Here is a 16,427-nt window from a genome sequence, read left to right as displayed (position 1 = left end):
CATTGCTTGCATGAAAAATGCCTTACACTTGCGTTGTTTTAGGTTGTTCGAATCGATCAAACCGTGAAGCTGATAAAAGTTTCTTCAGGGTTCCCCGTGAAGTAATAAAAAGGGTGAATGAACACAGGATTTCACAAAGACGTGGAGAAAGGTGGCTTTTGAACCTCTCACTGAAATCGAAGAGAGCCGAGTCGAAGCATGCTCGAGTTTGCAGTGATCACTTGGTGAAAGGTTATATCCCTCTCGGCTCAGTCCTTAGTGTTTTCCAAGTACTTTTCTTGCTATGTGTCATTATTTTATGGTACTTTTTTTTAGTCCCGAAGTGCTAAAGTCCCCAGCTGTTTCTTTGTTTACTCCTCACAAAGTCCATATGCATGAAGGTCATGACAAAATTCTTCCCCAGCCGTACAGTTACAATGCGCCGTGATCACTTCTCCGTCTCGTTTAACTCAGATCCAGGTCTTTAAAGGGGTTTCTGGTGATCTTTGTGAATGATTTAGCTGAGAGATAAGAGCCAACACAAGTGAGAATCAAGCAAACTGTTTGTTTACACTTCAACTTGCAGCGCTTCGTTGTAAAGTCACGAACAAAAAGCTTTAAAAAAAAAAAACACTTGCACGGGCAAAAACAAATACTGGATTCATTGGGCAGCGACTTGATACCGAGGTCCTTTACCCAGCCACATACAAAAAAGTTGTAAGCCTCCATACTTTTCCATGCTTTCATCTGTTTTGCGGTGTAGAAGGACGTCTGCAACACCAGATAGTTCGAGATGTTGGGGAACTCGGCTGAAGGGAAGTTTTCAAGATTGTATAACAAATCCTTCTTTCCCAGGCTGTAGGGGTCGATTCCATTGCACATAGCAATCTCCTGAATATATCTAAAGCCAGCAGTAGCTTCTAGATTACAAGCATACTCTGTTATCACTAGTTGTTTGCACTACGGCAGCCGTTTAGCCCACCAGCTATTTCACTACCGGTAAAACTTTCCGCTAAGAAAAGTCATGTGACTGAAATCCAGCAATAGCCTGTACATGCAAACACATGCTTTTTCCTATCTAATTCACTTTACATGTTGTTCTCAGACATGTCAGTAGTAGTGTCCATGTGCAGAGCTCAAATCTGTTTGTCTCGTTTACTCTCCTTTGTTCTGCAGATCTACCCTGACCCCGAGCTAGAGCAGCAGATCCTGGCTCTAGCTATCCGCTGCATCCACAGTGAGGAAGGCTGCCGCTGGACCGGCCAAATGAAGCAGCTGCAGGTCAGTTCATCCCATCACTCTTGTATATTCCTCTTGTTTTTTTTTCTTCTTTACTTCTTTTTTCCTGGGACTTGATCTATGACTTTGAATTTTTGTCCACTACCGAGAACTGTTTTGATTTAGTTCACTTTATAGTTATAAAAACCTAATACAGTTATGACAAGATTGTAATAGTTCATCCATTAATGTATTCTTGAATGAATACTGAATATTACTTGAATATAATATGAATATATACTTGAATATTCTGTTTCTGCTCCTGTTTCTACCGCAACCTCTCCTCATCAGTTGCAGTTGCAAGAACAGCATGCCACGTGACTAACTATGAGCACCAGTGTTTTGAGACTGAAACAGAGCCAATGTAATGTGTTGAACTTGCCTATGCTTTTGTTTTCTACCACAGAGTCATTTCTCTACCTGTGCATTCAATGTGATCCCATGCCCTAACCGCTGCAGCGTCAAGCTGACACGTCGTGACCTGCCAGAGCACCTGCAGCATGACTGCCCCAAACGCAAGGTCAAGTGTGAGTTCTGTGGCAGCGAGTTCACCGGCGAGGCCTTTGAGGTACACCCCAAGAACAATGAACAGAAAGTGATTGTTATTGCTCTCGCGACTTTGGAAAATGTGCAGTGGGTAGCACTTGCCTTTTCGATGAAGACGGGCAATTTGGCTTCCTCATCACTTGGGCCTTTTCCTCAGGGTGCCTTCACATCTACTGGAGCTTGTTTAGTGTGGGCCAATCAGAATTGTTCTGTTTTAGGCCAATTTGACTGATTTCATACTCCACCTGCATTCTGGTGCTCATGAAAAACTTAAGTCGACATGTCCGCCAAACACCAGAGCTCTCTGTCCCCAGCCAGGTGGTTCAGTTTGTTATAAAATAGTTTTACAAAGGTCCACACCAAAACGCATCACTGTGGTAAAGCTTGATTTTTCAGTAATCTTTTCATATTTTCGACTATAATGAGAAACAGAGCATGGAATTTGTTGCTACCTACAAGCAAAGAGAATGAGGAATATGACTGTACATGATTTCTTGTGTTAAGACATCACAGGAGAAAGTAATTTATTTCTAGAGCACATGAGCAGTTTGCTGAAATACACTTTTAAATTGATATTTTATCATCTCAATGACCAAACTAAAATAACTCTGTTTGGAATTGCTATCATCATCATCATCTGTCATCCGGCAGGCCGGTGACTTGGTAAGATATCCTATCCCAGACCCGCCGGTCGAGCATAGCTGCTCTGAGTTGTTCTTCCTTCAACCCTGTCTCTCGCTCGAGGACCGTTTTCAGGGTGGTACGTGGTCGACCGACTTTGCGCTTCGCCTCAGGATCCCACAAGAGAACTTGTGCAGCAGGTTGATGGTGACGAAACACGTGGCTACACAATGCCAGACGGCGTTTGGCGATTATGGTCGAGAGGCATGGTAGGGAACTGTACAGGCGGTCGTTTGTCCAATGGTCCTGCCAGCTGACGTTGAACACTCTGCGGAGCATGCGGGTGTACGTGCCATCCAAGGATTGCTCTTGTGCTCTCGTTAGAGACCAAGACTCGGATCCGTAGAGAAGAATGGATTCGACTGAGGCCTTGAACACTCTGACCTTTGTGTCTCTAGACAGTGGGGCAGCCCACACCTTGATTAGAGAATTTAGGATGCCCCAGACTTTGGCCTTTCTGGAGTTGATGTCATAAGCAGTGTTCATCCAACTGCCAAGGTATTTGAAGTCGTTCACCTTCTTGATGATAGAGTTGTCAAGCACGTGGAGAGATTGGTCAATTGGAATTGCTATTGACCTTAAATTATAAGTACTTACCTTAACTACTAAAGTATTCGGTCTTCTCAAATACATCTGCATGACCTGCAGAGGAGAACAACCCTCAGTGAGACCAATAAGAAGTGTTCACCTAAGTAGTACTAGACAATCGTAGGCATTTCCTGTATCTCCGAGGAAGCACGTGCTAGCCCTTACCCTTCCCATATGATAGGAGCAAGGTAGCTGGTAGGTGAGAATTCACAAATGGGAGTGTGAAGATGGCTTCATGATTTGTGTGTGTGTGTGTGTGTGTGTGTGAGCGAGAGATTTTTTTTTGTTAAATGACTGAAAAGACTTAATTTCATAAAAAGGCTAAACAATATGCATTTTCTCTGTATAAGACTAAATCAAAATCTATGGGTTTAAACAGCATTAGTCAAGTCAACTTTATTGTCAAATATGCTATACATGCTTGACATACAGCACAGATGAAATTTCAGTCCTCTCTGACCCACGGTGCAAACAGGCAATGCAATAAATAAAAATAGAATAATTGAAAAAAACAGAGTATAAACAGTAAAAACACTCTAGATAAGAACTAGACATAGACTAAACACACACACACACACACACACACGTACATTGGTGCAAATAAACAGTCAAGGGCACTTGAGGTATAGCAGGTAAACATGAAATAAGCAGTATAAACAATAAACTAATGGCTGTTAAGGTGAGGTAGTGCAGAATAGTGCAAATGAGCGAGGTAAAGTGAAATGTGCAGTCCCTGAGTTCAGTGTGTGTTGGGGGGGACTGTGAGGGTGACATGTCAGATGCTGAAGGGGGGGCAGGGGGGGGTGCGAGCAGAATCTGCGGCAGGGGGGAGGAGGGGCAGAACAGGGAGGGAGTTGAGCCTCCTGACCGCCTGGTGAAAGAAACTGTTCTTGAGCCTGCTGGTTTTGGCACGGAGACTCCGCAGTCTCCTCCCCGATGGCAGCAGACTGAAGAGGTTGTGAGATGGGTGGGTGGGGTCACCTGCAATCCTGATGGCTTTGCGGGTGAGGCGGGAGTTATAAATATCCATTAGAGAAGGGAGAGAGACACCAATGATCCTCTCAGCTGCTCTATTAGATCTATAATTAATAGAATGCTGATTTTTTTTTTTTTTTTTTTTTTTTTTTGGTGGGGCTCATGTGAATCATGAATTTCTGTGGTGAAAATTACATTTGTGCATCATGATGCATGGTTACACCCCTATATTCAGGTGTTTTTATTATTAAGAAATGCTTCACTGTAAAGAAGCTGGAGGGCAAGTTTAGAAAAGCTTTGAATAACATGCAGTTTATTGTGAAATTTGACTTTCTTTCGTTGGGTTTATAGTTCAAAGCTTCAATGAAAACCAGATGAAGCATCTGTGAAGAAGTGTGTGGGGGGTTTTGTTCATTTGTTTCCTTCTTCTTGGTCCCTTTTTGACCCTTTCTCATGCTCCCCCCCTCAGAATCACCAGGGCATTTGTCCCCAGGAGAGTGTGTACTGCGAGAACAAGTGTGGAGCGAGGATGATGAGGAGACTCCTGGCCCAGCACACCATGGCTGAGTGTCCCAAACGCACACAGCCATGCAAGTACTGTGGTAAAGAGTTTGTCTACGACACCATCCAGGTCAGTTTTGTGATGCAACCATGAACCACTCCAAACAGTCACCTCTCTAATCTTATTTTCACTTCTGTGAGTAGTTGCCTTCAGTGAGCATACTCTCATACAAGATGTTTCTCAGGTGTTTAAGATGGTGGGGTGGTGTAAGTGGTGTTTATATGTTTGTGTGTTAGTTAATGGAACAGTGGTCTCTCAGTGGTGTATGAATAGGAACGAAGGCTCTAAAGAGTGGGATGGCAGGAGATTTGTGACTATATGAACAGGGGCATTCATGGTAGAGCAGAGTTTGGTGCCAGTGAGTCACAGCTTGAGCTGGCCCAGTCTCTATACCCAACACCTGCATCTCACACACAATCCTCTGTTCTCACACATTATCCTCACACAAATCCAAGCAATAACTTTCTGGTGCATTCATCTATATTATCCCACAGCTGTGTTGGTTGTGTGGTTTTTTTTTTTTTTTTTTTAATTCATATTGGTCAGAAGCTGTTGATTTAATTTTCTATAACAGCAGCTCTGACAGTAGTTCCATCTGCAAGGCAAATCACAGGTTTATATCAATGCGCTCGTTCTAATGATCACTTCTGTAGTAAGATCTAATTCACAGAGACTTGTATAATGGACCTTCCACATATTTTAAAGGTTAAAATGTCATTAAAATGTGTAATTTTGAAAGGGGAGTTTTGTTTAACGTTTATGGAAGGAGTTTCCAGTGTTGGTGTTTTGTGCCATTCAGTAATTTTTTCAACACCTGACATTCCTTACATAAATAATGAGATCAGTTTTCCGTTTAATACTCTCTATTCAAATCCATGGAACCAGTCTTGTCCTCTATATTTGCTCTATGCGGATGAACTTGTAAATAATATCATGTTTAGCAAGTCACACTCCAGAATATAAATGACTAATAAACATTTAATGAAACCTCACTTGTTTTGTGCTTTTGTTTTTCATAGAATCATCAATACCACTGCCCACGTTTCCCAGTTCAGTGCCCAAACCAATGTGGTGCCCCCAACATTGCCCGTGAAGATCTCGCAACCCATGTGAAGGAAAGCTGTGGCAGTGCATTAGTGCTCTGTCCATTTAAAGAAGCTGGATGCAAGCATCGAGTGAGTTTCACTTACCTTAATTAACTTTTTAGTCCACTCCACTACAGTTAAGTTTTAGTCCACTTGGGACACTACAGTTAACATTTTGGGATTTCTGTTTGCATGATTAAAAACCAGTAGAACCAAAATTATAGCTGTCTCCGAGGTCTTTAACTGACAGGATATTTATGTCTACTTTTAAACTCAATGTAATGCAAGTTTTGTTTAGAAGAAAAAAAAAGAGCCACAAGGGTCTGAAAGAACTCGGGCTTTACATTTACATCACAGCTCACTTTTTATCCCCCGCTGGCCAAAAGGCCTACAGTGGTGCTTGAAAGTTTGTGAACCCTTTAGAATTTTCTATATTTCTCCATAAATATGACCTAAAACATCATTAGATTTTCACACAAGTCCTAAAAGTAGATCAAGAGAACCCAGTTAAACAAATGAGACAAAAATATTATACTTGGTCATTTATTTATTGAGGAAAATGATCCAATATTACATATCTGTGAGTGGCAAAAGTATGTGGACCTCTAGGATTAGCAGTACATTTGAAGGTGAAATTAGAGTCAGGTGTTTTCAATCAATGGGATGACAATCAGGTGTGAGTAGGCACCCTGTTTTATTTAAAGAACAGGGATCTATCAAAGTTTGATCTTCACAACACATGTTTGTGGAAGTGTATCATGGCACGAACAAGGGAGATTTCTGAAGACCTCAGAAAAAGCGTTGATGCTCATCAGGCTGGAAAAGGTTACAAAACCATCTCTAAAGAGTTTGGACTCCACCAATCCACAGTCAGACAGACTGTGTACAAATAGAGGAAATTCAAGACCATTGTTACCCTCCCCAGGAGTGGTCGACCAACAAAGATCACTTCAAGAGCAAGGCGTGTAATAGTCGGCGAGGTCACAGAGGGCCCCAGGGTAACTTCTAAGCAACTGAAGGCCTCTCTGACATTGGCTGTTTTAGGTCATATTTATGCAGAAATACAGAAAATTCTAAAGGGTTCACAAACTTTCAAACACCACTGTAAAGAGGGATTATGTTGTGGCGAAGTCTGTCCGTCTCACAAAGGGTTCTCACCTTCTGAAATTTTTGCAGGAATTTCATGAAACTTGGCAAAAGGCTTTGTTATAGGACAGTAATATGCATATTGCAATTTCATCTCATCTCATCTCATTATCTTTAGCCGCTTTATCCTTCTACAGGGTCGCAGGCAAGCTGGAGCCTATCCCAGCTGACTATGGGCGAAAGGCGGGGTACACCCTGGACAAGTCGCCAGGTCATCACAGGGCTGACACATAGACACAGACAACCGCACAGAAAGGCCCTCACCGGCCCCGGGGCTCGAACCCAGGACCTTCTCGCTGTAAGGCGACAGCGCTAACCACTACACCACCGTGCCGCCCATTGCAATTTCATTTGCAATATATTGTAACAGGGGGTATTGTGCTCTCAGAGCACTCTTGTTCTAGTATGCACTGAGAAGGCTGAACACATAGCATTGAAACTAAAGTGACTCAACATTATCTTCCCAGCATTAAAGGAAAATGCACAAGATAATTATACACAGTGTGCAAAGATTTATATAGGTGACTCACAATGGTGAAATCCTTAGTTCTGAAGCTTGTCACATTTAAATTCTGTTCATTCCCAGATTCTACCTTGACTTGTACTGTTTAATGCTATCTGCAGTACTACCATGCCATCCTGCCTGAATCCTAAATTTACATTTTAATTTATTAAATCCCAAAAAGCCTATTAAAGGCAAACAGTTGTGTTTGCCTTTAATAAGTGGTGGTACAGAGTTACATTAGGTAAAACATTTGAAATCATGCCCTGTGATGACCTGGCGACTTGTCCAGGGTGTACCCCGCCTTTCGCCCGTAGTCAGCTGGGATAGGCTCCAGCTTGCCTGCGACCCTGTAGAAGGATAAAGCGGCTAGAGATAATGAGATGAGATGAGATGAGATTTGAAATCATCCATAGCCATGTGTCTATAATTCTAGAAGGTGGAAGAAACATGAAAACTAAACGCATCAGTGAATGACCAGCTGTGTTTAAAAGTAATACCGTATTCAGAGTTCAGTTAAGCACATGGAGAGAGGATTTAATACCAAAAGTACACACATCAGAGTGCAGACCAGTGTTGGTGAAGTAACCACAATACAGTACATCAGACTGAAATTCATGTTTTAGGTACTTAAAACTATGGAGTACCATTTGAGGCCACTATTAAATGCATAAATACACTATGTTAATTAATACTTGTCCCTTTAAATCCCTCATTTATGCATTAAAATATAATTTTAAAAATTTAAACATCTAACATGAGCCGTAAGCATAGCAGATGAGTGCTTGGTCAGATTATCCTTTAGATCGTGGGCATGTTTTCTTTACCATAGAATAAAGAGCATAAACATTCAATCAGTAAAAACACTGGTATTATTTCGTTAATTTGATAACCTGTAATAGTGAATTAAAAGCATAATAAAATGGTCTAAATCCCATGCACACATTGATTTCATAACCTCAGTTTCGTACCATTCATTCATTTGTGCACACAGTGAAGTCCGCTCCTTTTATAGAAATGCAGTGCAAAATATGTGCTAGACCAAATACTGTTCTACAGCTATGATACAACCTATTGAATAATAGGGTGGAAGCCATATTGTCATTCTACTAAATTTGCAGTGATCAATGTGATTTTATAACTAGGACTATCCATGCAGCAGTATATTGGCAATATACGAGACTCCTATTAGATTTCAGTACTTGCCTCTTCTCATTCATGTATCCCCCCCCCCCCCCCCCCCCCCCGCATTTTTTAAATTGTCTCTTCCTTATGTATTGTATTACATTTGACAGCAAGGGGCAAATGTAAAGGCAAGTCACGGAGTTTCAATGCATGAGTGGTTTAGACACTGAAAAACCTTGGATGTTTCTATGCAAGAAAACTTGACTAACCCTGGACATGTGAACTTGGTTTTGACACCTTGAGTAAGTTCGCTGAAGGCATTGTGTATCAGGTGACCCACCCCCCTTTTTAATTTATTTTATTTTTTAAATTTTATTATTATTATTATTATTTTAAATAAACATGTGTTCAGTCCTCAAAATAAAGGATTTTAAACTCCAACCAACCCACATAAGTGCCTGGCCTTGGAGTCTTTGGTCTGACAGCAGTGGGATGAACCAATTTTTTTTTTCTCGTTTTTGCTGGCTTGATTTTCTCCCCTTTCCAGTGCACCTGTGGCTTTTTATTTGGATATTAAATGCACTCTTTGCACTACATTTTTGACTACATATAGGATATTTGCATAAACTGAATTGTGCACCAGAAAACCGAATTAAGTAGTTCTGTGACTGGAGTGTGAATACCTTTTCCCTTCCTACGTATTAAAGTAACTCTTGCTCTTAACTCATTGGCACTGAACATGACTTAAAAAGTTGCTGTGTAATGCTTTTTACTATTCTTTTACCAGTGTCCAATGATGACTGCTCTCTCAATTGCAGTGCCCAAAGCTGGTGATTGGCCGACATCTGGAGGAAACCACCAAGTCCCACCTAACCATGATGTGCAACCTGGTAGGCCGTCAACGACAAGAGATCGCAGAGCTTCGGCGTGATCTAGAGGAGTTGTCAGTGAGCCATGATGGTGTACTCATCTGGAAGTTAAGTGACTACTCACGCAAGTTGCAGGAGGCCAAAATGCACAGCAACCACGAGTTCTTCAGTCCACCCTTCTACACACATCGCTATGGTTACAAGCTGCAGGCATCTGCTTTCCTCAATGGCAACGGTAGTGGTGAAGGGTCACATCTCTCTGTCTATATCCGTGTACTGCCTGGTGAATATGACAACCTTCTTGAGTGGCCCTTTTCCTACAAGGTCACTTTCTCCATTCTGGACCAGAGTGATCCATCACTCTCCAAACCACAGCACATCACTGAGACTTTCAACCCAGATCCAAACTGGAAGAACTTCCAGAAACCCAGCAGCAGCCGCAGTTCACTGGACGAAAGTGCATTAGGCTTTGGCTACCCCAAGTTCGTCTCGCACGAGGAGATCCGCAAGAGGAACTACATCCGTGACAATGCCATCTTCCTCAAGGCCTCCATTGAGATCCCACAAAAGATCATGGCTTGAAAGCTTGAAATCTTGGACCAACATATTGACTTCATGTGAAGACCCATTGTCCCTCCACCTGATGTCTGCCTTCAGGAACTCCACAAAAATGATTGAGTTCCTCTGTCTAACCTGTTGGCTAGCCCATGGTGAAGCAGAGGAAAGTTAATGTTTTGCTCCACAAAACCAGCATGTTATTTGTTTTTATAGGTTTGGTTTTCGGTGCTTTTCCTTGCAACACAAGCCTCTGGACTTTAAACAGTGCCTAGACATTTTCAGTTAAAGTTCTGTTTTAAAAAAAAAAGTGATTTTAAAACACCTTATAGTGTGGTGTAAAAGGTTCTATGTAGCCTTTGCACTTTGAGAATGTTTTGAATGCTATGTGGGGAAACAAGGCACCACTGTTCTAAATACACAGCAGGTGACAAAACGTGGGGTCTGGGCGAGGAATTCAGTGTACACACTCAAGCTTGCCTTTTGTTTACACACTCTTTCCCAGTGATGGTCCTTCAACAGAAACTCAGCAGCAGGGTCAGTGGCACACAGTTTTCTCGTTTACTTAGTTTGAAATTAACTAACAGCAGCTGTGATGTGAACATGCCTCACTTGGTCACCGCTGTTCATTTGAGGTCTTTCCAGACTCCGCTTTTAGTTTAGCACATCGTGCCAGAGTGTAAAGGTGAATTTTACTGTTATAAGAATGTTCTGGCATTTTGATGAGCACTCTGCCTTCTTAAGTCTAAGGAGAATGCAATCATGGGAGAACATGTTTACATGCTACAGGTCTATGTGTTGGAAGACACTAAAAAGCAGTGTACAAAAAGCAGAAGCTAGCAGTGAGTACTTCACATTGCATACCACATACTATGTAGTGTAACCTGCATTTATGAAACCTCTGAGTGTTTTTTGCAAAAAGTTGACTATCACGTGAAAACAGAATTCTTTTGTGTGAATGAAATGTGACAAAAAATGGTTGCTAACGTGTTCTAAATCTGGAGATGAGACCTCTAGACTTTCTACCCGTCTCTTTGTCTTACTCTGCTGGTCACTGGCAGCTGAGAGAGAGTACAAGAGACTCCAAATGTATGTTGGTGCCTCAAATGGATGGGCGCTCCATTTTGCCATTGCAGTTTGCTGACTTGAAAAAGTGCACCTCCAAATGTCTGAGGAAAATGAGCTTTGTGCAATATGGCAGCCAGTTCTCAGACTGCAGACCAGAAGGGCTTGGTCCATAATATGTGAATACTAACAAAAGATATACAGATGCACATCGCTTTCTCATGTTCCTACTCTTCATGAAAAGTCCTGATTATACCACACTGTTATACCAGCTAATGTTGTCAAAAATAACATTAAGAACATGTGGGGAAAAGTTTTTGCAAGATTCTGTATTTTACAATGTATTTCAAAACATTTTATACAACACTTGGAGTGATTTAAAAAACACACACACACACACAAAGAGCCGTTATTGGACATTTTTTGACCCATTTTTAGTTTGTCTCTCTCTGAAATTTGCTCTGTTGCTTTTGGTCTGCATTGAGGTTTTGTTTGTTTTTTGTTTTTAAATTGTTGTGTATTCTGTCTGTACTATAAGTTCTTAAATGGTATTTATTTTAAGCCATTGCATAGGCTCGATATGCACACTGGTGCAAATGGTTTTTATATGTTAATGATTGCTTGTCATTTTCCCCTTGAATTAAAACAATGACTGTAGCAACTGTTTGCTTGGGTTGCTTTGTGTGTTACTCTGTGATCTCTGCCCTTGGGAAAATTTACAGAAAAAAACACTGCTGCGGTTGGTACTATACAAGTTTCTGTCACGTGGCACTTTGATGGCCCACTATTTGTATGCCTGTCGTATCACAAATATTTACTCTTCACATCCATCACTTCCTACTTGGTTTCGGCTACACAGTAAACACAGACTGCATACCTGCTGCAGAGGGCAGCACGATAACTTTGCTTCAAGAAATTACTTGTATTCAATATTTGTGTTCCATCCTATTCATAATGAGCTTACTTTTAAAAAAAAACTACAATAAGCCCAGTCAGTTGTATTGAATTTTGTTGGAAAATTCTTGTCAGCATTTTGCAACAGTGGCTCCACTTCCACAGTTACCCTGCATGAGATTTCTCACTCACTCTTTCATACCTACCTCTGCCAGGCACTCATAAGTGAGTGCATGCCAAGTCTGCATGCCTTTTCCTCACAACAACAGTAACTTGCAAAGGAGTACCACGCGCTACAATTTCTTCATCCCCAAACTTCCCTCCCTCTCTGCTTCAAAAACCCAGAGAGATGGAGGGAGAGGAAATGAGGCAGACACGTGTTCCGCTTTGATGCTGTTCCAGTGTGGGTGTTTTTTTTTTAAAGGACCATGAATGTGGGGGTTTATAGAAAAGGGGGAGGAAATATTTCCTCAGATTTCCCCCCAGGAGAAAAGCCATTGCTCTGCTTAAAGTATCCAAAGCTGACTTTTTGGGCTTAACTAAAGCATAGCCTTTTAATAGTATGCTGAAACATCTGAGAAACAGCTATGAATTAACTGCAAATTCATGTTTACAAGAGAATGATGGCTCTGAGAGTCATTCATGTTAGTAAGCCTCTCCCTGGGCTGTCTCACTTTGCAAAGCTAGCCTTAAAATGTTGCATCGTTATTTAAAGCTACATGTAATAATCCAAAGACAGAGCAAAGTTTCCTGGCATGGTGGCTTTCGGCTTCTAAAAAAAAAATAGTAACCTCTAATTACACAAACTCCTATGTGTTTCCCAGCAGGAATGGAGGAATCATATGTGGCTCCTGTTTCAGCTTTACATTCATTGGCTGAATTCCAAACAACTCCCTTCTCCCTGTGTATGTTCATCATATATTGTATGAAATATGGGGTTCTACACACTATGTAGTGCATTTAACATTTTCAAAAAATGTTTGATTTAGACATTTTCTCACTAAAAGTTTTAATCAGCAAGTCACCAATACTCCCTCTTTGTCCTTTGTAGGTAAGAGTATGTGAAGAAAACCTTGGTAAATGGGAATTTTCCCACCGATAAGGGCTCTGAGAGAAGTGTGCTAGAGGGACTAGCACAACGGACTTTGTTTCTTCATACTCACTTCAAAAGCTGTGTGAATTTGTTGTGGTGCCATGCTGCTGTCGCTCACGTCTAAAGTTAAACAAAGCATACACTGGGATCAGGGACAGAGAGAAATCTGCTGACTCGCTCTTCTCTCCCACAGATTCCTGAAAAACTTTATCAAAACCAAGGCAAATGTCCAGCACTAATAAAATGTTCCTTAAAGACTTATATGATCATTCATTATTGGTAAGAATTGTTTTATAATCAACCCCTGCTTGAAGTACATTATTGCACCAATGCATGAATGTATCTCAGTTATCATACTGAAAACTATAGACCTATAGCTTTTGGTGTATGCGACAGTACTGAGCTTTTCTATTACATGAGACATTTGGTACATTGCTTGTTACCTTAGATATTTCCTTCCCTGTTGACTCTTTCAAACTCCACTTATATTGATTTGCAAATTATGCACCTTCTTACAACCTTCATTTCAATTTTATTTATATCACATTTTTAACAATAGACAATGTCACAAAGCAGCTTTCGAGAAACCTGAATGTAGATTTAGATCCCTAAAGCCACACGTGACTGCAAGTTGGCCTAGTGGTTAGCGTGTCCACCTCTCAATCGGGAGATTGCAAGTTCTACTCCCGGTCAGGTCATACCAAAGACCATCATAAAAATGGTACCTACTACCATCTGGCAAGGCTTGCTGCAATACAGATGTGAGTGGGGAAGTCAAACTCTTGCGGTTATCAGAGGACCCCCCCACTGTAACCCTAGCTGTATAGCCAAGAGGCCGAGGGCTATTGAAACGGAGATTGGTGCTGCATCCATACAACTCAAAGAGCTGCTTAGTACTCGGACTAAGATTCTAGTGTGAGATTCTAGTACCAGATTCTAGTGTGAGAGGGACTTTGACTTGACTTTGAAAGCCAGAGGTGATGGTGGCAAATAAATACTCCCTGAGATGACATGAGGAAGAAACCTGATTATTACTACAGTATACACGTGTAGAAGAGAATGATAAACAGTCAAGTCTGTTGAGTATGAGCACATTGTGAGTGAGTGTCCTGGGATAAAAACATGTTTATTATTATCTCACTTGGATACTACAACACGTAACTGTAACTTAAGATGTATTATGCGCTCGTGTTTTAAATGGAATGCTAAGATAACAAGATAGCTCAGAGTAGCTTAAAATGATCCATGTACATTGGCGTTCTAAAATGGAAAGCTACCTGCCTTATAAATGATTTTCCACATTCCTCTTCTTCCCCTTCTTTGACTCACTTGCTTGGACAGCCAGTATTTAGCATGCCTATGAGAGTTCCCACCAGTTTATGAGTCACCAAACATTATACCAAGAAACCAAGAACACCACAATTTCAAGGCTGTGGACAATCACCCAGAATCCACTATAAATAGCACCAGGTCAACAGGACATTTTTTAAGGTAATGTTTTCATCATAATTATGAGGCACTAGTTATAGATAACATGATGTCCCAGATAATTTAGTTCAACGCTGCTTTTCTGCAGCCACCTTGCTGTGCTCTCCACTGAGTGAACGTACTGCCTGTGAAATGCACTCTCACTCTTGTGTCGCTGTAGCGCTGATGAACGTGCCTTTCCATACTAAACAGAAAGCCATTTTTCTCAAGCCAGGAAAGTGTGGCTCAGTGCACGTGTGAGGTCAGCAAGGACAGTTTTTGCCCTTTGAGCAGTGAATTATGGCCCAATGTGGAGATGAAAAATGGAGCTATATTCAGAGTAAACAGAAATAGTGTGGCTGGCCTCCACGGCTCACAGCACATTCCTGTTTGCTTTTGTGGCTGGGTTTGTCCCAGCCTTTATGCGTTGTATAAAATGAATCAGCCGTATACACAGGCCTCTGGTATTTCAATGTATGTTTGTATTATAGTGATTAAAAAGTACCTGCTTTAATAAATATGTAGTTGTTTTTTTAATTAAATATTACAATTTCATATAAAAATGGTTGAAACTGATAAGGAAAGAATTTGTGTTAAACATAATCCTGGGATTAGCTTTTAGTTCCTGTAGTTAGCTCTTAGTCTCAGTTTCAATATTTTGTACACATTTCTCGCCACAAAACTCACAATTTTGAAGGTTGCACTCTGATTAACTTCCATGTTTACACACTTCTGTGTATTTTAAGCAGCATATAGTCACTGGTTTGGAAAAAGTTCCAAAGTTATTAAAGAGATGTGTTTCAAACAGTTCGCAGCAAGTCACCAATATTCCTGCATCTTTGTGACTTGCCAAAGGTGCATGGTTGATCATTTTCAGAGTCAATCAAATGGCCTCTTTTTTTTTTTCTGAAAGTAGGTGGACCTTGGGTATGTTTCATAACAAAAACTAGCAAAAAGGTCTGGCCTCTTTGCTTAACTGAATCTAAATTCTCCAGTATTAGCTTGTGTTGTTAATATTTCTGGTGTCAATATTTTAACTTACAGTTTTAATACTCACTGGGAAACTAGATTTTATGGACTAACACTGATGCCATGGGCACCTGAGAGAGAATTTCCCACAGCTTGCTGTGTATGCTATTTCCTTAAAATAGTTACAGTGGTCTTAACTTGTTCAATCATATGATCTTTCCTCCTGGGTAAAAAAAAAAAACAAACATATTCTATTCTCTGAACTCCCCATATGCCACGGTTTTGGGAAATGGAATTTTTCAGCAGATGGCCAATATTTAGAAATCCTCAAAAGAATTAAAAAAAATTTTTATTTAATGTATTTAATGTTTTAAGTACCATCAGGGGCTTATCTTTATTCATTCATCTTCAGTAACCCCTTTATCCTGATCAGAATGGATGTGGATCTGGAGCATCTCCCAGAAACACTGGGCATGAGGCAGAACTAAACCCTGGATGGGACACCAGTCCATTGCAGAGCACCCCCCCAATCACACCTATGACTGAGAATCTTCACAGACATGTAACCAATCCATCCATCCATTATCTGTAGCCACTTATCCTGTTCTATAGGGTCGCAGGCAAGCTGGAGCCTATCCCAGCTGACTATGGGCAAGAGGTGCGGTACACCCTGGACAAGTTGCCAGGTTGTGTAGCCAATCCACTAAAGCCAAATGAGGTGGCAATGCTACTTGTTGCACTACTGTGCTGCCCTGTGCTCTATCTTAGACATCCATTATCTACACCACTTAGTCATCAGGGTCTCAGAGAAGCTGGAGCCAATCCAACTGACTTCAAGCAAGAGGTGGGGTTCACCCTGGGCACGTCACCAATCTATCGCAGGGCTCTTGAACATCAATATTCAAAATTTAAAATCTATTTGCTTATTAACAGTAAATCAGCATTATGTCATTTCTTGTACGTCAGACATAGGAATCTCTAGCAAATATTCTTTAACTCCAGGTATGTTACAGTAAGTAAATTACAATCCTTCTGGCAATATACAGTG

At 41.0% G+C, this 16,427-nt stretch overlaps 1 protein-coding gene across 1 annotated transcript in view; it reads left to right on the top strand.

The window, feature by feature from the left end:
- The window catches only part of traf4a (tnf receptor-associated factor 4a), a 63,448-nt gene extending 51,835 nt beyond the window's left edge, over positions 1-11,613 (top strand). Inside the window, exons 3-7 of the mRNA XM_060943704.1 lie at positions 1,156-1,260; positions 1,664-1,825; positions 4,517-4,678; positions 5,629-5,784; positions 9,286-11,613. Coding sequence (XP_060799687.1) covers positions 1,156-1,260; positions 1,664-1,825; positions 4,517-4,678; positions 5,629-5,784; positions 9,286-9,918 — 1,218 coding nt within the window. The 3' untranslated portion in view covers positions 9,919-11,613. The remainder of the gene's footprint in view (positions 1-1,155; positions 1,261-1,663; positions 1,826-4,516; positions 4,679-5,628; positions 5,785-9,285) is intronic.
- Positions 11,614-16,427: the final 4,814 nt, after the last annotated feature.

The sequence above is a fragment of the Neoarius graeffei genome, chromosome 17, assembly GCF_027579695.1.
Source record: "Neoarius graeffei isolate fNeoGra1 chromosome 17, fNeoGra1.pri, whole genome shotgun sequence".
Classification (NCBI taxonomy): domain Eukaryota; kingdom Metazoa; phylum Chordata; class Actinopteri; order Siluriformes; family Ariidae; genus Neoarius; species Neoarius graeffei.
Note: the sequence above shows the minus strand (reverse complement) of the source record. Positions and strands in the feature narration are given on the sequence as shown.